This window comes from Artemia sp. Qi Xiang Cuo, chromosome 7, assembly GCF_049724085.1.
Source record: "Artemia sp. Qi Xiang Cuo chromosome 7, ASM4972408v1, whole genome shotgun sequence".
In the NCBI taxonomy this organism is placed as follows: domain Eukaryota; kingdom Metazoa; phylum Arthropoda; class Branchiopoda; order Anostraca; family Artemiidae; genus Artemia; species Artemia sp. Qi Xiang Cuo.
This window is the reverse complement of record NC_142800.1, coordinates 78,449,652-78,476,623: the sequence shown is the minus strand read 5'-3', so window position 1 is coordinate 78,476,623 and position 26,972 is coordinate 78,449,652. Positions and strand designations below refer to the sequence as shown.

The 26,972-nt window shown below is 36.4% G+C and overlaps 2 protein-coding genes across 3 annotated transcripts in view; one reads left to right on the top strand and one right to left on the bottom strand.

The window, feature by feature from the left end:
* Positions 1-8,657, bottom strand: part of GluRS-m (putative glutamate--tRNA ligase, mitochondrial) — a 62,330-nt gene extending 53,673 nt beyond the window's left edge. The window contains exon 1 of the mRNA XM_089091728.1: positions 8,486-8,657. Coding sequence (XP_088947854.1) covers positions 8,486-8,522 — 37 coding nt within the window. The 5' untranslated portion in view covers positions 8,523-8,657. The remainder of the gene's footprint in view (positions 1-8,485) is intronic.
* A 17,369-nt stretch (positions 8,658-26,026) lies between these two features.
* Positions 26,027-26,972, top strand: part of LOC148950723 (mitochondrial thiamine pyrophosphate carrier-like) — a 74,483-nt gene continuing 73,537 nt past the window's right edge. For both annotated transcript variants that reach the window (XM_089091726.1, XM_089091723.1), the window contains exon 1: positions 26,027-26,062. The gene's annotated coding sequence lies outside the window, so the exon portion shown is untranslated. The remainder of the gene's footprint in view (positions 26,063-26,972) is intronic.

The window sequence follows — 26,972 nt, the reverse complement described above, 5'->3', positions numbered from 1 at the left end:
CATTCGTAACTCACCTCCATCCGCTCTGCGTAACACAGAATATGGCAATTAGAGTTCTTTATGGTAATCAAATTGACCTATCTGTATTGGTGAGGCATCTTTACCGCGAGTATAAAATTCTACCGTTGGCAGGAATATGTGTATTCTATAATGCTCTGTTTATGTTTAAATATTTAGCTTCGGAGTTACCATCATGTTTTTCAGGAATGTTTAGTCTTGCGTCTACTACTCACGATCATTTGACACGATCTTCTCAGTTGGTGCGAAGACCAGCTATGGTCACGTCTAGGTCTAGGTTTTCAATTCGCCATGTTGTTCCGTTAGTTTGGGAGAGTTTGCCAGAGGATTTGAGGAATGTTGGGGGTTTTCAGGATTTTCGTAAGTCACTAAAGAACCATTGTTTTGATGTGTATATTTTGAATGGGTTATTCCACGCCACTTAAGTTTTGTTTTTGAGGAGGGTTTAGTTGCAGCTGAATATGATTATAATTATTATAATTTTGTTGGGTGTTGTTTGGAGGTTCGTTGGTTTTCGGGTCCGGTAAGTTGAGCTCTAATTATGTTTTTTTTTTTTTTTTTTCTTTTTTGGTTTCTTGGTTTTTTGATTTATTAGGTGGGTTTTCTCCCGCACAAGCATTGCTTCAGGGAATCGATGATGTATATATATTTTTTTTTTTAAATAAACCCATTGTTACTTATATGCAATGAATTTCCCATTATTTTGACAAGCTGGGAAATTAAGTTGAAGAAAAGAGTAACTTATGGTAAATTAAGTGCATATATAGACTACTACTCAGAGCATATATTTACACATTGGGGTGGTGATGACAAGTTCATTTCTAATGCAAATGAATTTTTTAATTGAATTCAGGATAAAATTCTAATTTTAAAGGAAGACTATGTGTATTTTTAGCTATTTCATTAGTGAGTTATTTAGAAAATTTACCTAATCTTACCTAGGCTATATTTACCCTTATTTCATTACTAAAGGTACATTGCATCAGTTTATCACCCTCTACATAATGGAGCAATCCATATGCAACTATATATATTCCTACTAGGCATAGACTATATTTTACAGTACTGCATACCTAGATTGAATCTTTTCTCCTTGGTTATTTTTATGACAAACACTAATCAGTCAGCAGGAAGAAAGAGTTATGCTAGTGTAAAATATAGGCATAGGCCTGAATACCAGGGGACCAAGCTTTGCTTGGTAAAGTGAATTTTAAACACAAACATAGTACCCAGAAAATCCTTTCTACTGCAGGAAATCCTTTCTACTGCAGAAAATACCCCCCTGTGGAAATCCATACCCTTCCAACCCCTTACACTGATTCGTACAAGAAAAAAAAACTTATTTGTGTAATTTTTCTGGATTTATTTTTTTAAGCCAAGATACAAAGGAGAAGGTAGTTTGAAACTATAGGGGTAAATTCTCCCTCTCCAATTGACATCCCTGGCAAGTGCAGAGGCTGTAAGATCTTATTTTGATTCTGGGCTGCTCATAAGAAATGTCATGAGTTTTTACAAACAACAGAAACAGAACCAACCACAAAATAAAAATTTCCACATGAGTAGAAAGACCTATATGAAAATAAAAAGTCCAAAGATATATTAGGACTGTTCTTTTACTCATCTCTGGGCTAAGATCTTATCTTTTGACAAAGAACACTTACAAGTGAAATCTTGGCACTAAGATCTTACATCTTATAGCATTCTTTTGCAAACGTCTTTCATCAAAGTTCTCTCATAATTGTTCTGTATGGCAGAAAGATGGTGCCCTTCACACTTTTTGCTAACATCATTGAGCTGCACAATCTTAGAACAAAGATGAGTTACAAGAACAGAAATCTTTGCAGAAAGATGTGAGATCTCAGATGTAAGATCATAGTGCAAAAGAACAGGGATATTACAGAATAGCTTATCTTGTATACAAAATCATGATTTTTGTGATGTTGAATCATTTTTGTAACATTTGAATCATTATAGGGCTTGATTTCCAGTCATTTTGACTTTTACTACCAGAAAGCCAAGGTTTACTTGGTGTTGATTTTTGTGTAAATATTGAGCAGTTCATATAATTGACCTACAAATAAAATGAACAAGCCACTAGATGCCATTTTTTATTCTCTTTCTGAATATAATAGTTGCTTTTCTTGCAAAATCAGTTTTAAGCCTTTCTTGGACTCTTGAAAATGATAATTTCTTTTTATATTTTTTTGGTAAAAAAATGGTTAAAACATTGGTTTCAAACTTACTATTTAAATCTAAAATCCATTTTGTTAAAGTTATATAATCAACAAACACTGATTTGTCACAATTAAGTGGGATAAAAAATTCAAAACAGTTTCTCCATTTTTCTATCCACCATGTTTCTTCTGTTGGCTTTGATATTTTTCTTACAAATAGGTAAAACTACTTTTTAATTGGCCTAACAGAACAAGAAGAAAACATGGAGGAATTGTTTTGAATGTTTTTATTCAACTTAATCTTGACAAATCAATGTTTGTGAATTTTACAACTTTTACAAAATATATTTATAATGAAATAGTAAGTTTGAAACAAATGTTTTAATCCATTTTTATATATATATATAAAAAAAAATAGAAAGAACTTATTATTTTCAAGGGTCTTAAAAGGGCTTAAATTGAATTGGCAAGAAAAGCAATTAATATATTCAGAAAGAACACGGATAAAATTGCCGATAATCTGGAAGATGCAGATGACGGCATAATAGTAAAATTTTGTACTGGCACGTTAACAAATTGAGAGGGAGTAGTCAATCCGGACTTGTCCCAGTTAAAGATAGGAATGGGGTCGCAATTAGCAATAAGGAAAAAACTAAAGGGAGATGGGCCAAACATTTTGAGAACTTGCTTTAACCAAGACAGAGTTGCAGGAAAAAATATAGAGAAAAATGAAAAAGTATGTGATACTTTGGATGTGAAGGAAGATTTGTTTTGTGAGGAGGAATTAGCAACAGTACTAAAAGTATTAAAAAATAATAAGGCTCCAGGTGCTGATGAGGTGGTAAATGAGTTTCTTAAATATGGTGGCTCTGAGGTCAGAAATAATTTATTGAAGATTATGAATATGATTTTTGAAAAAGGGGAAGTACCTAACGATTTTAGGAAAACCTCAATTAAGCCACTTTATAAGAAAGGTGATAAAAGTGAGTGTGGTAATTATCGAGGGATTAGTCTGGTCTCTGTAGGCAGCAAATTACTTAGTAATATGATACTTTTTAGACTGAGAGATGCTGTAGACGAAGTTTTAAGAGAAGAGCAGTGCGGTTTTCGAAAAGGTAGAGGATGTGTCGACCAAATTTTAACTCTTAGGCAGATAATTGAGAAGTGCCTGAGTTTTCAAACACCTTTGATCCTCAGTTTTATAGACTACGAGCAAGCGTTCTATTCTGCTGATAGAAGAGTTTTAGTAAAGATTTAACCTTTGTACGGTATACCAGACAAATACATTAAAGTAATTAGTGTTATGTACGAGAATAACACTGCTGCGGTTAAGGTAGGAAATGAGGTTAGCATCTGGTATTGTAATAAATCAGGAGTCAAGCAGGGCTGTGTTCTATCCCCCTTTATATGGATTATATTGATGGACTTTGTTTTAAGGAGCACAGGAAAGGCAATGGGAGACCACGGAATCAAACAGGGAGGAAAAAGTCTCCTGGACTTGGATTATTCTGATGGTTTAAGCATCCTAGATGAAAGTGTGAGCAAAATGAATGAAGTTTTAGAGATTTTTCCAGTTCAGGGTGATAGAATTGGTTTGAAAATTAATGTTAGGAAAACTAAGTTACCAAGGCTAGGAATAAGTGAAGACGAAAAGGTGACGTTGGGTAATGAAAAGATTGATCATGTGGGCAGCTTCACTTACCTTGGTAGTATTATTAGTAAAGATGGTGAGAGCAGTGAAGATGTTAAAAATAGAATAGCCAAGGCTCAGGGTGTTTTTTCACAGCAAAAAAAATTCTGGAAGAATAGGAAGATAAGTCTGCAAACCAAGATTAGAATATTATAAGCTACAGTGATGACAGTGGTCAAATATGGCTCGGAGGCATGGGTGCTCCAAAAAGTAGATTTAAGATTTGCTAGATGTTTTCCAGAGAAATTGCTTAAGGATTGTTCTGGGTTCCTGGCTTACTGACCGTATTTCAAACAATAGGCTATACAAAAATGTGGTTCAATACTGCTCTCTAGGGCTATAATGAAAGAAAGGTTGAGGTGGTTAGGGCACATTGTGCAGATGAAGGGTGACAGATTGCTGAAGGTTGTTCTTTTCAGCCAACCATCTAGGGCTAAACGGAAAGCAGGTCGTCCCCGTCTGGGGTGGGAGGACGTCATAAAGAAATATTTAAAGGAAATGGGAACTTCGTGGGCGGGTGTAAAAAGGGAGGCTTTGAATAGATTGGGGTGGAGGAGGATTGTGCGTAGCTGTGTTGGCCTCAGGCAGCTTGGTGCTGCGGTGAGTTGTTAGTAGTAGTTGTAGATATTCAGAATGAGCATAAAAAGGCATCAATTGGCATGTTCACTTTATTTGTAGGTCAATTATATGAACTGCTCAATATTTACCAGTTTTTTAATTATAATCCTTTGCAACTTTGTGAAAGTGAATAAAAGTGTTGATCAATGGTCTATGATCCATGGCTATCCATCTAGGGTAGAACTACAGTGGATAGGCATAGGGTAACCATGATTACAAGACTGACATAGGCTAGGAACAAAGGGAAAAACACTAGGCCTACTCAATTCATTTTTTTGTGTTCTCTATTTAAGCCCCTCTTCTAGGCATTCTTTGGGGTCTGAACCTGTAAAATTCTAGTTTAGCTACTTTTGGCTATCTTGGAAAGGGGTAGGATTGGGAAAATGAGGCTTTCAATAATGAATCCGGGCAGTGGTGCTGTATGGGGGAGCAGGGGGGACATGGCCCCCTTGATTTTTTGAGGAGCCCAATTTTCAACTCTGAAGCTCTTAGTTTATTCTTCCTTTTCCAATTTTTTTTTTGTTGCTTTCAATTTATTCCTGAAAAACCAAAACCAGGTCATTAGAAAACAGCAAATTGAAGACACTCAAAGATTTGCAGCAAAGTCACCCATTTGAAGAATATCTCTTTTGGCATGGTTTTGTCATATTCAGCCTGTCACATTATACTGTTTCCCATAAGTTATGATATGGCATGCTAAAAACATAATATCATATGATATTATGAGAAGATATGGCACAAAAGCATTCATTGACATAGGATTGAGAAAGTTAAAAGACATTCCAGAGCTGGTAAGGCAGCACAAAAGCAGTGACTGGCACAAAGCATGGACCAAATTTAAAGCTATTCAGATGGAGACAGCCAAATCTGTTGCCTCATGCCTCTCCAAAGAACAGGAAAAGTAAATATTAGAGAATAGACAGTATGTAAAAGTTCTGCTAAAAACTACAGCTTACTTGGAAAACAAAGTCTTGTGTTTTGTGGCCATGATGAAGGAGAGTCCAGTGCCAATCAAGGAAATTTTGTTGAGATGGTAGGTCTTCTAACACAAATCATCCCAGACCTGATGGACTAGTCTCACAAGGCCTATGGCCATTCACACAAGTACCAAAATGAATACATTTAGGTCATAGGAAATAAAATAAAAGTTCTATAGCAAAAGAAGTCAGAGAAGCAAAATATTTTGCTGTTCTTGCTGACAAAAAAAAGACCTCTCAAAAAAGGAACAACTTGGGATATTAGTGTGCTATATTCATGACATGAAAGTCAAAAGAAGAGCCATAGGTTGCTACCACATGTGCAAGATAGATGCTGAGAGTTTGGTCAGCTTTATTTACAATGAAATAAAGCATATTGGCCTTGACTGGTCAAAATGTGTTGGACAGTGCTATGACAGGGCAAGAGTAATGATCAGACACTTATCAGGAGTACAGGCCCATCTCAGAAAAAGCACTGCAAGCAATGTCCACTCACTGTCATTCCTGTAGATTTAACCTTGTTATTGGTGATTGTATGCAGAAAAAATGAAGAATTTTGTCAGTATTTTCAGTTTTGCAAATAGTTATGGTTTTGTTTCTAACTACAACACTCAATACCAGTTGTTTGATGAGGCCCAGAAAACTGCCAACATGTCCATGCTAATGCTTGAAAGGACAGTTGTGACACATTGATCTTACTGGTATAGATCAGAGGCTAAGATTCTGGTAAGATATGACTGCATACTTGCAGTTCTGTCAGTTGTTCAAGAATCTTCTGACAGGGAGGAAGCAGCAGAAGCTAGAGGTCTTAAGAATCAACTAGAGTTGTTTCCCTTCATATTCAGTTTGTATGTCATTCACAAAGTTCTTGCAGTAATCAGCCCTCTTTCTGAACAGCCACAGGTCCCAGGTCTGATCATTTGAGACACCTGCACTTTAATCACCACAACAAAAACCAACTGAAGACAATGCATAATGTTGAGTATTGTCAAGTGCTATACAGCAAGTCTAAGGAGATGGCTATTAATGTTGGAGCTGATCTGTTGGAAACAAGTGCTTTTGCTTCAACCATACCAGCAAAATCAAAATGAGTTCAGAAGATATCTGGAAGACTCAGGGACTGTTTGATGACATCAACACTTAGAAATCACAGCACTGAATCTGAGGGCACAAGAACAGAAGAGAAAATACAAAGAGAGTTCCATGAGGTTTTGGACAGAGTGGCAAATGAGTTTGAAGAGTATTTTTCTGTCCATCTGCCAGTACTAGAAGCCACACAATGCTTTAACCCCAAATCCAAAGACTTCATGAACACAGATTTACTTCTTGGGATTGCTACATACTCCAATAAGGCTGGTATTGATGTTATAGAGCTGAAGAGTCAGGCTTTGATAGCTCATGCATATGTGGTGTAGCTTCCACAAAAAACAACAAATCCTTTAGATCTTTTCAAAAGCCTAGGAGAATTGAAAGTAGCTTTTTCTGAGGTTCTTGAATTTGTGAGGGTAGTCCTCACACTCCTGCTCACAACATGCTCAAATGAACCATTTTTCTCTGTGTTGACATTTGTGAAGGATTACCTTCAGACAACAATTGACTTTTGCATTTGCTCCTTGTGTTCTCTGAAAAGGCTGCAGTGAAGGAGCTTGATTTTGAAAAGCTTGTGGATGACTTTGTAAAAATGAAGCCAAGGAGATATCCATTGCTTAAGTAATTACATTTAACTTTCAGTTTTTAATTTGTGTGGTAAATATTCCAACTTCTAAAAATATTTTGGTCCCTAACCAGGTTGCAAAAGGCAAAATCTAAATAAATTATGTAGCTTTAATGTGTATTCAAAGACTAATTTGAAGAGTGGTCTGTCAAACAGAGTAATTACATTTTGAGTCTGGATAGGGACCTAAAAATTGATCTTTGCCCCCTGCCCCCTTCTGAGGGTTTCCTCAGGAAAACCCTCAAAAAAATCCCTGAGGATTTTTGATTGTTTCCCTTTCTTATATTATGGCAAGCCAATGTGGTTTAAGAAATTATATCCCCCCCCCAGAGGTTTTCTGAAATGGCACCACAGAATTCAGGGCCAAAAATATACTCTGTGAGGGTATTGCCATGCTATTTTATAAACCCTCTCCTAATTTTTAAGAAATTTGGCTACATGACAGGTATATATTGATTAAATTTTCACAAAGCAACATTATAGCCTACCTTAATTTTAATTTTTTAGTTTTATTTTCTCTAGGTTTAGTTTTTAAAATGCCATTCCTGCAATGTAAGTAGAAATTATAGCCATATCAATATTTTTTCTAATTTTAGGAAATATACTGGCAGATCTTTGAAACTGCATAAATTAAGATTGAGCAAAGTTGTGAAGCTGAAAATAGTTTTCTTGTGCTTCATTTAAGAAGAAGATCTATTTTGCCAGATTCATTACTATAACACAAATTTTTTTTAAAGTTATATAAGGTCATTGCCTTCTAGATAGAGAAGAAGTGGAGGTAGGTCCTTCAAAATACCTTTCCAGGACATACTTTAGTCTGTAGATCCATCCCTGAAAGTTTCATTTTTCTAACCTAATCCCTTCTGGTCAATACCTACGAAATCATATTATTGAGTTAGGACAAAAGTGAATACACCATTCGATGCCTCTGATTACGCTGATTACGAATATAATAAGTAGGCTATTTCTATTGGAAATGAGTTTCAGCCCCCCCCCTATATAGGCCAATTCAGGGTTAGGTTAGGTATAGCCTATATAGAGGGGGGGCTGAAATTCATTTCCGATGGAAATGCTTAGGCTATTAGCCTATATTCGTAATCAGCATAAAAAAAGGCATCAAATGGTGTATTCACTTTATTCCTAACTCAATAATATGATTTCATAGATATTGACCTCCCTTCCTAGGATAGCCAAAAGTAGCTAAACTAGAACTTTAACATATTAAACATTCCTAAAAGCTTCATTATTAACCCTTGGTTCAACTGCATAGGCTGGCCTGGGTTAGGCTACTTACCAGTCGGACTTGGCGCAAATCTAACCCGCACTGTCATTTCAGAATTTATACAATTCTTCTGATTTGTTTCATACACGGATGTTTTTCTTGAGTACTGTATTATTGATCAAAGAAGACAGTTGACAAAAGGTCCTTATCTCTTAATTTTTCTGAAAATTCAGCCTCATTTTAAATTTTCAAGTTTGTTGCCTTTAAATAAGCAGCGCCTTCAGCAGTAATGTTAAAAAACGAGTGGGGTGTTACTTTTAGCAAAAAACGTGTTTAATTCAAGCACAATATTTTGTAGTGTACTGTACACAAACAAGAAGTATTACATACTTCTTGTCTGTGATACTAAATTATGTAGTTTGTCGTCATCGAAAAAAATATATGAAGAATAATCATTTAGGTAAGTTTTCCGCAGTTCATATTATTAATTTACGAATGAAGTAAACATGCCAGTCGATGCCTTTTTTTATGCTCTTTCCAAACATAATAATCATTTTCGTCGCAAATTAATTTTACCCCCACCCCTATATATACCAATTTAGGGTATATATTTGCATATTAGGGGGGGGGGGGTAAAGTCTCACTTGCATCAGATATAAATTTTACCTCCACTCCCCCCCTAATGTGCAAATATAAACCCTGCATTGGTATATATAGGAGAGGGGGTACAATTCATTCGCGGAAAAAATGCTTATTATATTTAGAAAGATCATAAAAATAAGGCATTGAGTGAAATATTTACTTAATTTTTAAGTCAATAATATGAACTACGAAAAATTTACCATCATTTATTCTTTATGCAGAAATAAAAAAACACTACGGTGACAAACGAGAAACAACAAGGGGATGATACTTTGGGTTAGCACATATTTGTTTTTTTGCAATCAAAAAATGGGACTGTAAAATCACATGTAAACGCGATAATAATTATAGGGCTTATAGTGGACATTTATTAGCATTCGATTATAAGCAGAAAATATTTCAAAACAGGAAGATGGTGTTTCTAAGTTCTTTTAAATGAAACACACATTGTAAATCAAACCCTTAGTAATGTATTCTGACTATAAACTAAATAAACAGAAAATTTAGTCATGTGTACGAGAATAACACTGCTGCGGTTAAAATAGGAATTGGGGTTAGCAGCTGGTTTTGTATTAAATCAGGAGTTAAGCAGGATTATGTTCTATCCCCCATTATATGGATTATTTTGATGGACTTTGTCTTAAGGAGCACAGGAAAGGCAATGGAAGACCACGGAATCAAATGGGGAGGAAAAAGTCTTCAGGGCTTAGGTTATCCGGATTATTTAAGCATCCTAGATGAAAGTGTGAGCAAAATGAATGAAGTTTTAGATGTTTTGCGAGTTCAGGGTGCTAGAATAGGTATGAAAATTAATGTTAAGAAGACTAAGGCTAGGAATGAGTGAAGACGAAAAGGTGACGTTAGGTAATGAAAAGATTGATAAGGTGGGCAGCTTAACTTACCTTGGTAGTATCAGAGGCAATGCTATAGCATTGCCTATAGGAAAGGCAATACGGCTCCCATGTTTTATTATTTATTTATTATTATTTTTTTCCCCAGAGACACTTCATATGGAAAGGGTCGTCGTATAAACTTCAAAGGGGGCTCATTCGATTGAAAATCGAGAGTTCTAGTGCCCTTTTTAATAGTCGAAAATGATTGGAGGGAAACTAGCCCCCCTCCCCCGCCCATCATTTCCCCAAACATATCCAATCAAAATTTTGGATAGCCATTTTGTTCAGCTTAGCTGATTTCCAGATAGAAAATATATTTTTGAGGAGGAAACTCCCCCACAACCCTCAGGGCAAGGATTTTGAGTTATGCCCTAGGGGCATATAGGGCTTTTATAGAAGGCGTTGTCGTAGAAACTTCAAAAAAGGCTCATTCAATTAAAAATTCAAAGGCCTAGTGCCCTCTTTAATAGTCAAAAGCCATTGGAGGGCAACTAGCCCCCCCCCACGCCCATCATTCCCCAAAACACATCCAATCAAAATTCTGAGATAGCCATTTTGTTCAGTATAGTTGATTTCCAGATAGAAAACATGTTTTTGAGGGGTACACTCCCCCACAACCCTTAGGGCAAGGGTTTTAAATTATGCACTGGGGGCATATAAGGTTTTTATAGAAGGCGTTTTCGTAAAAAGTTCAAAAAAGGCTAATTCGATTGGAAATTCAAAGGGCTAGTGCCCATTCACTTTTTAAAAATCAAAAGTGATTGGAGGACAGCTAGCCTTCCCCCACAGTAGTGCCCTTTTTAATAGTCAAAAGTGATTGGAGGGCAACTAGCCCCTTCACGCCCATCATTCCCCCAAACACATCCAATCAAAATTTTGGATAGCCATTTTGTTCTGCATAGTTGATTTTTAGATAGAAAATATATTTTTGAAGAGGACAATCCCCCACAACCCTCAGGGCAAGGATTTTAAGTTGTGCCCTGGGGGCATATAAGGTTTTTATAGAAGATGTTGTCGTAGAAATTTCTAAACAGGCTCATTCGATTGGAAATTCAAAGGTCTAGTGCCCTTTTTAATAGTCGAAATTGATTGGATGGCAAATAGCCCCCCCCAAGCCCATCATATCCCCAAACACATCCAATCAAAATTCTGAGATAGTCATTTTGTTCAACTTGGTTGATTTCCAGATAGAAAATATGTTTTTGAGGAGGACACTCCCCCAAAACCCTCTGGGCAAGGGTTCTAAGTTATGCCCTGGGGACATATAAGGATTTTATAGAAGGCGCTGTCGTAGAAACTTCAAAAAAGGCTCATTCGATTGGAAATCCAAAGGGATAGTGTCCTTTATAATAGTCGAAAGTGATTGGAGGACAACTACCCCCCCCCCCCACGCCCATCATTCCCCCAAACACATGCAATCAAAATTTTGGATAGCCATTTTGTTCAGCGTAGTTGATTTCCAGATAGAAAATATATTGAGAACTTCCACAACTCAGGGAAGAGCTCTAAGTTTACGATTGTGAGACATTCAAACAGGCTATTGTTGAATTCAAGGGCCAGTACTCTTTAATAGTCGAAAGTGATTGGAGGGCAACTACCCCACCCCCCCCCCCCCAAGCCCATCATTTCCTTGCCCCGAGGGTTGTGGGGGAGTTTCCTCCTGATAACATATTTTCTATCTGGAAATCAATTACGCTGAACAAAATGGCTATCTCAAAATTTTGATTGGATGTGTTTGGGGGAACGACGGACGTGGGGGGGGGGGGGTTAGTTGCCCTCCAATCACTTTTGACTATTAAAAGGGCACTAGCCCTTTGAATATCCAATTGAATGAGCCTTTCTTGAAGTTTCTACGACAACACCTTCTATAAAAACCTTAGATGCCCCAAGGGCATAACTTAAAATCCTTGCCCCGAGGTTTGTAGCGGAGTGTCCTCCTCAAAAAGATATTTTCTATCTGGATATAAACTACGCTGAACAAAATGGCTATCTCAAAATTTTGATTGGATGTGTTTGGGGGAATGATGGGTGCGGGGGGGGGGGCAGTTGCCCTCCAATCACTTTTGACTATTAAAATGGGCACTAGCCGTTTGAATTTCCAATCGAATGAGCCTTTTTTGAAGTTTCTACGACAACGCCTTCTATAAAAACCTTATATACCCCCAGGGCATAACTTAAATCCCTTGCCCCGAGGGTTGTGGGGGAGTGCCCTCCTCAAAAAGATATTTTCTATCTGGAAATCAACTACGCTACACAAAATGGCTATCTCAAAATTTTGATTGGATGTGTTTGGGGGAATGATGGGCGTGGGGGGGCTAGTCTCCCTCCAATCACTTTGTCGACTATTAAAAAGGACACTAGCCACTCCAATTTGCAATCGAATGAGCCCTTTTCGAACTTTCTACGACAACTCCTTCGATACGAAGTGCCCGGGTATGGAGAAAAAAACAACAAAAAACAACACATTGTGCCCACATCGTTCTTTACTTAGGCAGCGCTAGCGCACTATGATTTCTGGTCGTTTTGAGTTTGAATTTTAAAAGGTATTTGTATCTGCTAAGCTTAAGTTTAAAATAGCCTTTACTTTTCTTTGAAAAACTTATTTTTCGGAAATTTTTTTTTTTAATTAATTATTAGTAAAGACGGTGGGAGCAGTGAAGACGTTAAGTGTAGAATAACCAAGGTTCATGGTATTTTCTCAGAATTAAAAAAATGCTTGGAAGAATAGGAAGATAAGTCTGCAAACCAAGATTAAAATTTTGGAAGCTACAGTGATGACAATGGTCAAGTATGGCTCTGAAGCATGGACACTCCGAAAAGCGGATTGTTCTTAAGGTTTTGCTTAAGGATTGATCTGGGTACCCGGCTGACTGAACGTATTTCAAACAATAGGCTATACGAAAAATGTGGTTCAATACCGCTCTCTAGGGCTATAATGAAAGAAAGGTTGAGGTGACTAGGCACGTTGTGTAGATGAAGGATGACAGATTGCCGAAGGTTGTTCTTTTCGGCCAACCGTTTAGGGCTAAACGGTAAGCACGTCGTCCTCTTCTGGAGTGGGAGGACGTCATAAAGAAAGATTTAAAGGAAATGAGAACTTCGTAGGTGGGTGTAAAAAGGGAGGCTTTGAATAGATTGGACTGGAGGAGGAGCGTGCTTAGCTGTGTTGGCCTCCGATGGCTTGGTGCTGCAGTGAGTTCCTAGTAGTAGCAGTAGTAACTGAAATTAAGGAGCAACAACAAAACTTAAAATAAACAGAAATTGTTATATTTTAAGGGTGCCGTTCCGTTCTAATCCTTCGGTCTTTACGATAAAAACTTGAAGTTCTTTAGAAATATTTCTCATTCAAATTCAACCGCCCTTGTATTTGAGGAGTTGTTTTTAAAGAAATGTGACAATAAGCCAAATTTTATTGCTAAGGGCGAAAGATTGTAAAGGGGCAGTCCAACTCATAAAAAGAATAACTTTTATTCGCTTTAAATATTTGATTCCCCTGATTAGTTTCAGTTGAAATAAACTTTTGTTTTTTAATTTAATATCCAACAATTTTTTAATTATACTGGAAAGCTACCCTCCCCCTGTGTAAAATTTCCTTCCCTAGGAAAATTATCAACCTTAAAAATCCCCCGAACAGATAATTCCTCCCTCCCCCTTAAAAACAATATATTTCCCAATAACAAATACTACATTTAAACAATGGGCAAATAACATAGCTTTTTAGCCATTTGTCCAGGACTATGGGTCGTTTGATCCCCAAAGGCATAGTCGTTGGTCCTCTCAACCATGCTAAATGAAATTACTATTTTGACATTTTAATTGCATGTCCTTGGGGGAAAGAGGGCATAGAAAGGAGTCTTGCAATCTTTTTTGGCACTTGAAGACGGCAGTCAAACTTTTTAATTTTCCTTCGAATGAGCGCTCTCCAGATCTCCTAAGACCATTAAGTCGGTACGGTCAGCCCTAAGGAAAAAAAATAAACACGCATCCGTGATCTTTCTTTTTGCAGAAACAAAATACAAAATTCCAAATTTTGTAGATAAAAGCTCGAAACATCTACAGTAGGATTGTTTGATATGTCGAACCTAATGATGTTATTTTTCTTAAAACCACTTGACTTTTGGGGTGTGTGTCCTCGCTTTTTCAAAAATCAATCAAATATTCTCAAGCATCTATCCTTTAATTGGGTAACAATAGACTTTTGGAATTTTATATATGTGGAATTAGCATAAAATAAATTCTTTTGATGTGATAATTGTTATCGAAATTCCGTTTTTAGGGTTCCAGTTACTACCGAGCCGAGTCACTCCTTACTTATAGTTTATTACCACGAACTCTTTGATTATGGCCAACCCATTTTTATTTAGTAAGGCTCTCACCTTTGATGAAAATGGATAAACTGATTTTTTATAAAAGTGAAACTTCCACAAATAGATGTACAGTACAAATAATGTCCTACGAAACCTTTCGGGTATCCTGCTTTATAAAGTTTAAAAATTGTTAAAAATGTATTTAATAAAAAACACTTTAAACCTAATTTTAAACCTAATAAACCTAAAAAATCAAACTCAAAATGTGGTGTTATCAAGGTTAGGTGATGACATTGGGGCACTGAGACAAGGAAAATAGCCTGCCATTCTAGTTTGTAAAGAGTTTAGAGTTCGTGTCATAAATGAGTCGAGTTTGTGTCGAATTAGAGTTCGTAAAAGGTTTGTTGTCAACAGTGGCGTCAGTTCACAAAAATGTAGAGAGGGCAAAATGTATGTTCAAAATCTAGGGGACGGAAATATTTTTTTTGGTTTTTAATGGTATTGAAAAGAAAGAGGACGACTTTAAATGAACATACAATTCCAACAGATAAAGGATCCAAATGAGGCAAGAATGAAACCTTCAACTCTTATACAGCCACAAATCTTCAACTCTTAAAAATCAAACATTTAAGACTTACCTAACGATGGAGGTGGTTGCGGTAGCTCGTGGGTTACCTTGGTCTTTCCAAAAGAGGGAAAGCCAAACCGAGAAGGATCAGAAATTTAAAGCCGGACAACCCAAATTTGAGTAAAAGTATAAAAGAAAAAAAAGTTCTAAGAAGAATAAAGCTTGAAAATTCAGTTTTAGATAGCAGACACTTCTGTTCAATTCCCATTTGAAGACGGTTAATTTACCCTTACTCAGAGTCAAAAAGTAAGAAAGTCTAGACAAGATTAAAGGGATACAAAAAGAGAATATAATTTTAAAATTCAATACGCACTCGTACACTGTAGTATTGTTTGGGATCATTTTTCGTCAGCCCACACTTCCGAGTTTAAGAGGTAAGAAAATGCTTCCACCCTCTTAACGAAAAGAAAAGATAATAGGGAGGTAAAATTGGAAGGACCACACTTGGTATTGGAGAAGTTGCACGGTAATAAATATGGGGATCGGATGAGCCTGGGAGGAGGTTGGAAGTCTGACCTTTGCTTGACATTTTGCCTGCGAGGCTTGTGATTATAGGGTCTTGTTGGAAACTAATCATGTCAGACCCCTCAGCCAACAACTAGCTTTGGTCTTTTAAGACCAGTTTTCGACTTGTCAAGGCCGGCCTAGTCTTTCCAAGCTCAAATCCCTGGGGGATACTCACCACAATTATCAGTTAATACCTGGTCCCTCATACCTTTAACCTTTAGTCCTCTAATATATTATCGCTTTGACTTTGGCTTTTGACTCGTCAGTGCACGCGCAGATCCTTCTAGAAGCGTATAAACAAGGGCTAAGTTTGTGCATTGTCAGAGTATTATATTTTATGCATACAAACCTTGTAGCGCAAATCAAAATACCCTCAAATCCGGTCGAATCTGCTGTTGTACCAGTCCGTAAAGGAGTCAGACAAGGTTCAATTGTATCTCCGAGTTTATACAACAATAGTGTTCTGCCGGCACAAGCCCAAGTAGCTATTTCTTGTGTTTCCAAAGGGATAGGTGTTTCATTGATGACGTATGCTGACGACTTGCTTAATTTGAACAGGTCCGCTGATCGGCTATGTAAGAATTTTGATGTGTTAATTAGGGAATACAATAAAGTAGGTTTGTCGTTTAATGTGTCAAAGTCTGCCATCTCGTTTTTCAATGCGGAGTGGTGCGAGGAAGAAATCCATTTGGGCAATTCAGTTGTGAAACCATCTGAGAGTATTACTTACCTTGGTTTACCAATCGGTCGAAGCCTCCACTCCACCGGGACGCTGCTTATACGCCACGTAGAAGTGAAAATCCGGATTGTGTACGGGTCAATTATTGGTAATAGACATCGGTTCTGCCTTAAATATCTTGCGTCGCTGTATAATGTCATTGCCCTTCCACATGTACTGTATATAGCACCTTTTTGAAAATACCGGTCGTCCGTCCAGTGTGCAAAAGTAAGAGTTCTTTCTTTTCGATTCGTGAAGTTCCTTCTGAAACTTCCACCATGGACAAGTATGTCCTACATCATGCGTAATTATGGTGTATCCGATCCAACAGTCTGTGTTAACCGTATCACCGAGATTTTTTTGAAAAACGAAAGGGAAAGAGCGAACCCGTTGCTAGCCATCCCGTGCCAGTAATTTTGCTAATGTACATCAAATATCTTTGGTGATGTTCTCTATTGTGACTTTTCTTTTCTTTTTCCTGTGTTATACTCCGTTTGAATTCCATATGAATTTTCGTCAAGTTTCTCTTTTGTAGTGGGCCGTTTAGCATACGCTCCACCCTCAGACGGCAGGCAAGGCCTAACCGTCAATTCACTAGATAATAATACAATTTTCTTTCGCGGATTAACATTTCCAGGCCCAAGTTTGTGGCGATCAAGGGTGGATCCAGGATTTTTTTAGGGGGTGGGGCGCAAAAGAGGTTGATCCGATAAACTTCCATTAGGTGCAAGTTTAATTGACACAAACTTGAGTTAATTAAGTAAATTGCACTACTTTAGACTACATTAGGGGGGCACGTGCCTTCTCACCCCTCCTCTGGATCTGCCACTGGTGGCGATGTTCACATATCCCTATTATTTGAATGGTCCAGACCTGGGATAAATTTGGATGGTAGTGGATTTTGAGGCAGATATTGTCCTACCATGCGAAACTCTAACCTGCAAGTTTGGAGGAAGGCGTCAGAAAACCAGAAAGACGAGAAGAAGAAAATTGTGAATATTGAAGTTCGAATTTTTAATTTTTCTTATTTTAGTTTGGCCAAGAGGGGTGCTGGCATTGCCATTTAAATCAGTTGGAACGTGTTGGGTGTAGCAGTCAACACAGTTAAATTTCAGATAAAAATCCTCTTTCCTTTCTTGTAAATTCTCTTTTTCTCTTTTCCGCTAGCCATCTTTTCACCTCTTATGACACAAATTGAATATTCTCGTAATGATTTCACTTCAGAAAAAAGTGCAATATTTCTGCTAAGAAAGGTAAGAATGTGGGTTGGGTATGAAAGAGCATGGATCTTGTTTTCCCTCACATCGTATATTTTAATTCATGGCACGGTTTCGATTTATACAATGTGTAACATTGTCACTTTCTGCTAAAGAGCAGGGAATGAGAAGGGTGGGAGCATTTAGGGGGCCTTAGGATATATTGGAAGATTTCAATTCAAAGTTTAAGCTTAAAAAAAAAGTTAGGGGTAGGAGTGACGATAAGGCATTAGAGGCCTTCAGTCCCTGTGGCTCCTGTGTATGCCATTCAAAAATACTTCAATGGCAAATTCGGGTTAACAGAAAACGCAGCAAGTCTAACTTTCTCCTGAGAAATTGATGATGGGAGTTGTATAAAAGTTCCAAAAACGAACTAAGTCCAAACCACGGACTAACTTAGCTAGAAAACAAATAAAGTCGTCACTCAGTGCAAAAACAAAATAGAGCCAGGTCCTGAATCGGTAATAAAAAGAGGTTGGTTGCACTGTAGCTTCGGTAACACGATTCAACAACAAAACAAGTTCTGATTCATTACAATAACAGCAGAAGCTGAATGTAAAGAGTGACTCATTAAAAAAACAAGCTAAGTACAGAGTCATAGATTGTATGAGTTAACCTCAAGCTATGAAAAATCCGATACAGAAAAGTTACTCGTATTCAGCAATCAAAAGGCTTGACTACAAACCTTAGGTTCCGGCAGTAATTTGGCTGTAAGGACGTAAGCACCTAAATGAATATTTACTGTCCAATCAGCTTGAAACATACAGGAAAAGAATCTAACAGCCAAGGACAAGATGCTACCAGGTTTGAAATGCTTTCGATCAGCCCAGATTAAAAATATTTACCTATCCTGTTATACTTCAGATCAGACAAAACCAAAAAGAGTTCTTCAATCAGTCCATTATGAAAAGAGTTACCAAACTTTAAAAGTGTGCTTGTTCAGCCCAAAACATTTTAATCCAGAACAAAAGTCCAAGTTAAAAGGAGTTACTTCACTGGGCATATTTTCAATCAGCCTAAACCCAAAGTAGTTATCGAGCATGTAATATTTTCTATCAGTCAAGACTATAGGACTCACCAAAACTGGAATGCTTTTGATCAGCCCAAACTAAAAGGGGCTGCCAGTCTTGGAGCAATTTCCATCAACCAAGACTTAAAGGAGTTACCAGACTCAGAATATTTTCGATCAGTCAGGTCAAGACTAATAGCTAATGAAACCTGCTCTAGGCTTGTCAACACAGATCAAAAGCTGTTATAAGAAAAGTTGCGGATGATTTTGATGTTTAAAAATAAATCCGATCAACTTGAAACTTTTCGAGAATGCATTATGTGACAAGAGGCCTTCAAGGCAGAGGTAGTTTTTTTTCTTTTTACAGTAGATATCAATACAAGGAATACTTTTCTTATTTTTGAGTATCTCACAACTTAAGGGGTCTTCACCTTAGACCTGGGAATTCCTTGCACAGTAAGTTTGGCCAAAAGTGAAAAACGTGCCTCTTGCTTTTAAAAGGTTGGAGGCATGTTAGCCATTTGCTCACATATACTAATTTCCATCCGTTTTTAGTGTGAATTCGTTATAAGTTTTAATATATGCTTATTATAGGTTTATTTGATCATTCGAAGTATTTATTTCTCTTTTAGGTTTTGCGAATTATATTGATTTATTTCTGCTTGTTTCAGATTTTAATTTCACTTTTTAATTTTCTTTGGAAAACATTTTCAGGAAACATTTTGTTTCATCAATCAGTACAAAGATTTATACTCAGTGCATCACGACATAGGTTCGATAACATACAACTGGGTTTTAATTGGGGTTGTAAACAACTTCTTAGAAACTATCATGACATAACTTTACTATATCTAATTTTTTGAAAAGCGCATGTTTTAATTCTGCCATTACTTCTTCTCTAAGTTTTTTCTTTCTTATACACTGTTGATACAGAAAATATGAAGCATTTACCCTTCTCTATCTTGTATTTAAAAAAAATTTAGTTCTGCAGCAATTAAATGTAGTAAAAATATATTTTTATTCCGCCTATATAAGGTCCAAGATTCAACAATAATCGCGGAATAAAAATTTCAATTATTCAAATTTAGGAGTATTGATTCTTTTAGAATCCAACCCCCTCGAAATATGACCCCCTGAACTAAAATCTAGTGTGTGTACCAATTCCCACTCCAACTTTTTAATTTTGCTGACTACAGTGGGTGCATCGCTCAGTATTGATTACAGTATTTTTAAATACTGTATGCTAAGGAATGGAATCAGAACAGTTTTCACAAGGAGAGGGTAGAAATGATTTTTTTTAGCCAAGATCGTGCTAATTTTCTGAAGGAGGAGGGGAGAGTCTTTCCAATAGTTTTTCTCTTTCTTTGTTTTACTTCAGAGAAGAAAGTTTTTTTATTGCTCCTTCTTATGAAGGGGCGTCAATAAAAAATTTCAACCAAATTGAGTTGCTCTCATGCATGTACTTAACGAGACAATGTGAGTCATAACCTACCTCCTTGATGCTAAGGTGGATCCCATTTAAGTTCAGCGTGTTTCCACTGTCAATCTTGTTTTTTCTTGTCACTGCTCCTACAGCTTTCATAATTAATTTATATGAAAAAAAATTGGGATTAAAAATGTTGGTGATCTATGAATCCATCGACGATAAATTATTTTCTCCCCACTACTTTCTTGGAAGTATAATGTTTTTACTTTGACTTTATTGAATAAGAAGCACACAAATAAGAACACAACTCCAAGGACTGATCAACCTTTCAAGGCATGTGAGCAAGTCAAAAATGAAAATTAAGACCAACCTGGACAACGAGAATCAAAATTCCAAGATAATCAAAATGGCGAACACGTTTAAGTTCATCATTATTCACAAAAATAGAAAAAGAACTGCTTTGAACTGTGCCCGTACGTAAAAAAATACATATTGACGTTTCTTTTCATTAAAAACAAGTATATTCCTAGTAAACCAATCAGCAAAAAATGGCACATTAAGGTTAAAAACTAGTCTGTCCAAATCAGAATGGGATCCAAAAAGTACTGTGTCATCAGCAAACATAACAATTTTGGACAGCGTTAAAACTTCAGGCAAATAATTCATAAAAAGAAGGAACAAGATAGATCCCAAGACGGAGCTTAGAGGAACGTCACATGATATGGGAAACAACTAGACCGAATAGCACTTACACAATCAAAACATTCTAGCTTCCTGCCAGAAAGATACTATTTTAAAAAAAACTTAGAGAACTTGATGAAAATCCATATTTTTTTAATTCAACAAGAAGCAGACGATAATCGACAGTATCAAATGCCTGGGCAACATCAAGAAAAATCGCCAAGGCAATCTGACCACCGTCGAGAGTACCTTGTACTGCAAACTCATGTACTGCCATTTCAGTTGAACTGCCATTAATGAATCCATATTAAGACGTATGCAAGATATTATTATCCAAAAGAAAATTGCGAAGTTGTCTATGTGCAATTTTTTCAAGAATTTCGCTAGAAACAGAAAGGAGAGGTATCCCTCTATAATTTGAAGGGTCGCCACTTTTGTATAAAGCAATAAGATTTGCCTTTTTATGCAAGTCAGGGAATATTCCATTAACTAAAGATAAATTAAAAATATGTGCCAGGAGAGAAGAAATATTTGATGCTACTTGTTTGACAATTCGAGCAGAAAATCCAAAATAATCTGCAGTAGAACTAGTTTTAAGTTTCAAAAAAGTTTTCATCACATCCTGATGAGTAATTTCGTATAACAAAATAATTTCCTAGAAGGGACAAAATCATCAAGATTAGGGGACTTTGGAATTTACTTTACACTGGATGCCAGGTTATATCCTACAGTACTAAAATAATCACTAAAAGCATTCATAATTATTTTATGGTCTAAAATATTTTCCCCATTAACTTTAAGACAACCAACACTAGTACTTGAAATTTAGTTTGGTCGAAACTTTTGATTAATAAAATTCCATGTCTTCCTCATGTCAGATTTTTATTGATCAAACTTACCCTTATAATATTTACTTTTAGCAAACCGTATAATATAATTCAATTTATCAAGGAGGCACACTTGTGCCTCTATAAAGAGGCGACCCACCACAATGTTAAGCGATTTCAGGTCCTAGAGGTCGCAGAGAGACGGCGGTAATCGTATTTTGTAGCCCAAGCTCAAACTAAGAAACTTGCAAAATTTCATCCTCCTCCGACTTTATCTTCATGGGGTAAACTGGGCCGGAAGTTTGGACCCTCCCACCACAGCCCTCCTTTAACGTTGCCTGATTGGGCTGAAATTTGGAGGTTAAGCTTTCCTAGGGCCCGGGAGCTTATCCTCGAAATGTCAGCTCAATCCGATCACTCCTTCCCTGTTTTCAAAAAACCAAATATAGCCACTTAAAATTCATCATCATTTCTTTTTTTTTCTTAGCCACGCCTACATGCCACAGTTGGCAACAGATCCGGTTGAATGAGGACTCATTCGAAGCAGAAATCAACCTGTTAGGGCCTTTTGATATTTTCAGACCGAAAAAATTATCCCCCGAATTTACATTTACGAAAAACCTTAGTTTTTTTTCAAATAATACACATAAACAGGTTAGACATGCTTTGTTATGAAAATATCTGCGCGTCAATTTTCATAACAAAGCATGTATAACCTGTTTATGTGTATTATTTGAAAAAAAACTACGTTTTCTAAAGAGTTAAAGAGGCTGAGGTACAACGTCAACCCTTAAAACGTATAGGGATTAGGAGGCACAGTTGGGGGGGGGGCTGTTAAAGAGGCTGAGTCACCAGTTCGAACCTTAAAACGTACAGGGATTAGGAGGCACCCGGTACGACGTGATTTGAGTATTCAGGAATTAAAAGCCTTAACACAAGAATTTTCAAGAGCGGGGGGTTTGGGGGGCGGCAGCCCCCATCTTCAACTCCTGACACGATCAGCTAACAGTTAGTCAAGCAATAATAAGTAATAAACTGTACAAAAACGTGCAGAAATTATTTGAAAAAAACTACGTTTTCTAAAGAGTTAAAGAGGCTGAGTTACAAGGTCGAACCTTAAAACGTACAGGGATTAGGAGGCACAGTTGGGGGGCTGCCGCCCCCAAACCCCCGCTTTCGCAGCCTTTAAATAAAAAAAAAATTTAAACTGAAAGTAAGGAGTGACATTAAATCTTAAAACGAACAGAAATTATTCCGTATATGAAAGAGGCTGTGCCCTCCTCAACGCCTCGCTCTTTACGCTAAAGTTTTTATTGTTTAAAAAAAGAGTTGTGAGAAAGTCAAACTTTAGCGTAAAGAGCGAGGCGTTGAGGAGGGCACAGCCTCTTTCATATACGGAATAATTTCTGTTCGTTTTAAGATTTAATGTCGCTCCTTACTTTCAGTTTAAATTTTTTTTTTTATTTAAAGGCTGCGAAAGCGGGGGTTGGGGGGCAGCAGCCCCCCAACTGTGCCTCCTAATCCCTGTACGTTTTAAGGTTCGACCTTGTAACTCAGCCTCTTTAACTCTTTAGAAAACGTAGTTTTTTTCAAATAATTTCTACAAGAACGATAGCCTTGAAGCGAATCCTCTGTTTTCACTGATAAATATTTTTTATACTTTTTATTTTTTAACTCTAACTCCCGTCAGAAATCCAAGGGTCAAATTTCTGTAAGTAATTCATGTGTGTAACTTGAGGCGAAGTAACCAAATTTGCTGAAAGTGAAATTTGACTAGCAGAAAACGAAAAGTCTTCATTTACAATATCTGATCCGAAAACAAAACACCAATTATGATTATCAATGAGCTTACGTAAAGACTGAAAATTAATCACTTCTATCTGTCTATCTTTTTTTCCTGAAGGCTTGTGCCGATCAGGAGAATTTTGGGCAAAATAAAAAAGAGCACTATCTTGGATGTGGTCAGACATATCAGATAATATCACAGACGATTACTGTTCGGAATGAATGGGCAGAGAAAATATATTGTCCAACAGCGTAGCAGTGGTTGTTTTAACCCTAGTAGGCAAAGACATGGTAGGTAAAAAACCTAATGAAAGTATATTTTGAAGAAACTTCCTGCTAACATTGAAATCATCTGACATAGGAACTGATTTTTTACACTGTGCCAGACTAACAAGTAATTGCTCTAAAACATCAAAAAATCCTGTTGGATTACTAGAAGGAGGTATGTAAAAAAAAAAAAAAAATAAACGGTGAGGATCCAGATGGAGTAACCTCAGGAAATAAGCTCTCGCACATACCATCTTCCCAAACAGAAATATCACTCATAACGAAAGAAGACCAACTATTTCGACATAATTTGCTAAGCCACCTTTCGAACTGACTTTCCTATTGAGGAAAAAAAAACACTTCATACTGGGGATATCCAACATTGAAACAGGCATACTATCCGATAAAAAGGTTTCACAAACAGTAACAACGTCACGTGGACTCGAAGCTACTAAGAACTTGATTTTGTTAATAACACTTTGTAAATCTTGAGCATTTAGGTGTAGGCAACTTAGAAAAAGTTTTTACTGGCCAATAGAACTGGGCAGCTGGTGACTGTTCGTAGAAAAATGACATTTCAGCAAGTCTTTTCCACTTTGTAGGTCACCGTCACTGCCAATTGTGGTGCTTCAGATGGTATATAATTTCAACTTAGGATTTAAAAATTCTTGAAATTCGTTCAACAATAATATTTATTCAAACATTACAAATGAAAATGTTTTATATACCTAACAAAGCAGAGTTGATGCACTGGAATTTGGTGAGAAAAAATGTCAGAAACTAAAACAGGTTGCACTTTAAAGAAATTTTGTGCTTTCCTGAATGGTGTTTGCTGTAAAAAAAAATTCATTTTGAATTTTTTAATTGAATGTGAATTTTACTATACGATAATGATAATTTTGTGAATTACTTTATAGGATAGTAAACTTAAGATCTAACTTTTTATGTTCAGGGTTTACGGTGGTTATTAACTAATGCACTCTTTTATGAATACATAAGCGTGAACAAATGAAATAAAGATTGAGTTTGGGCTTGGGGAAGAACAACAGACAGAAGATAAATAATATGTTTTTTTTCTGTGGGCAAAATATAATATGCTAATTTTGACGTATTTTTTAAAGGATTAAATAAAAAAAGCAAGCTGTTTTAACTGAAAGTAATGTGCGACATTAAAACTTAAAACGAACAGAAATTATTGCGTATATGAAAGGGGCTGTCCCCTCCTCAACACTTCGCTCTTTAAGCTAAAGTTTTTATTGTTACAAAAAATAAAGTTATGTGACAGAGTCAAACTTTAGCGTAAAGAGCGAGGCGTTGACGAGGGGACAACCCCTTTCATATGCGGAATAATTTCTGTTCATTTTAAGTTTTAATGTCGCTCATTACTTTCAGTTAGAAAAGCTTGTTTTTTTTATTTAATTTCTGAATGTTTTTTAATTAATGCAGCTTTGATTTTGGCTCACCGTACATTCTATAATTAAAACGAAATTTGCATATTCATTTTACTTTTCTTTTGCTAAATGGCTTTCTCAAAATTTTGTTCTGACGTAACTTGAGAATTAACTTACGTAACGAACTACTATATTCGTATGTTTTTATTACTTATATTAGGGAGTTTGCCCCCTAGTCAATACCTCGCTCTTTACGCTAAAGTTCAAATTTTGTTCGAATCACAAACCCCTGAATCACAAAGGTAAATTAATTACAATAAATAGCTCTTTTGAAAGTCCTAATAAAAAAAACTTTAGCGTAAAGGGTGAGGTATTCACTAGGGGACGAACTCTCTCATATACGTAATAATATCTGTTCGTTTTAAGTTTTAATGTTGCTCCTTACTTTCAGTTGAAAAACTTGTTTTTTTATTTAATTTCTGATCGTTTTTTAAATAATGCTTGGAAATCCGGCGCCCCCTTTATAGAAATGCCCCTTCCCCCAAGGAAACATCCTCCATAAAAATATTCTCCCCCGAGCCCTCCCCTACAACAGAAATAAATTACTCCTGAAACGTTTGTATACTTTCCATTAATACTATATTTAAACAGTGGGCAAAGTTCATAACTTGCAGCCCTTCCCCCAGAAACTATGGGGGATTAAGTCATCCTCAAAGACATATTTATCAGATTTTCGACTATGTTGAACAAAATGGCTATTTCAAAATTTTGATTCGGTGACTTTGACAGAAAAGAGTGTGGGAGGGGGCCAAGTTGCCCTCCAATTTTTTGGTCATCGATACGACCATCCCTGAAAAAAAAAACAAATAAACACGCATCCGTAATCTTTCTTTTGGCAAAAAATACAAAATTTCCCATTTTTGCAGATAAGAGCTTGAAACTTCTGTAGCAGAGTTCTCTGATACGCTGAATCTAATGGTGCGATTTTCATTTAAGTTCTTTGACTTTTAAGGGTTGTTTCTCTCTTTTTTCAAAAAAAAGGCAAATTTTCTCAGTCCCATAACTTTTGATGGGTAAGACTAAACTTAATGAAACTTATATATTTGAAATCAGCATAAAAGTTTGATTCTATTGATGTATGTACTGGTATCAAACTTCTCGCTGTTACAGTTTTGGTTATTGTTAGGCCGGGTCGCTCCTTACTTACAGTTCGTTACCACGAACTGTTTGGTTCTGTTTAATTTTCGGCCTATCAAGAGGCGCAATGAAATTCAAACAGATTTGCGTGATATACTAATTCAAAACTACGAGAGTAAAATATGCTCATCTTAGTCTAGAATTTAGGCTTTGTATTTTTGATTAAAGCAATAGTAACATAATTATAAAAAGATGAGGTAAAGTTACAGCCTTGCAGCTCCCCAGAAGTAGACATTCTAGAAGAAAAACAGTCATTAGCCTATGAGATTGCTAATTTTATGGTCAAAGTCTTGTTTGTGATGATTCCTTCCCAGATACCCTGTATAGCTCAAGTTCAGGTAAAGTTCTACGAAATCATATTATTGAGTTAGGACTAAAGTGAATACACCATTCAATGCCTTTTTTATGCTGATTATGAATATAATAAGCATTTCTATCAGAAATTAATTTCAGCCCCCCCTCCCTATATATGATATACCTAACCTAACCCGGACTTTGACTATATAGGTGGGGCCTGAAATTCATTTCCAATAGAACTGATTATTATATTTGTGATCAGCATAAAAAAAGGCATCAAATTGTGTATTGACTTTAGTCTTAACTCAATAATATGATTTTGTAGAACTTTACCCAAGTTCATATGAAAAAACAACATAAAATATAAAGTTTACCATTAGACTCCTTTTCTTATGCTCCTTTTCAAAATAATAGTTGTTACCCTGACAACAGCTCCTTCCCTCAAAAGGAATGTGCATTGTCCTATTGGTCTATTTCTTTGTTGTTCTTTCTTGTGAGCAATCCATTTTAAAAAAGTTGCTCTGTGTAGAGTTAAGATATCCAGTTTAGCCTGTTTCATTCTGCTCAATATTAGATCAAAAATACTGTTTTAAATGAGTTAGTAATATGAATAATAGGCTAACAGAAAGAAACATACTATTCTGAATAATTTAAATATGCTGCATATTTAAAATAAAAATTTCATTGTCTTAGTTTCTTTTGGTTTGTTTGCATAGCCAATACTAAGG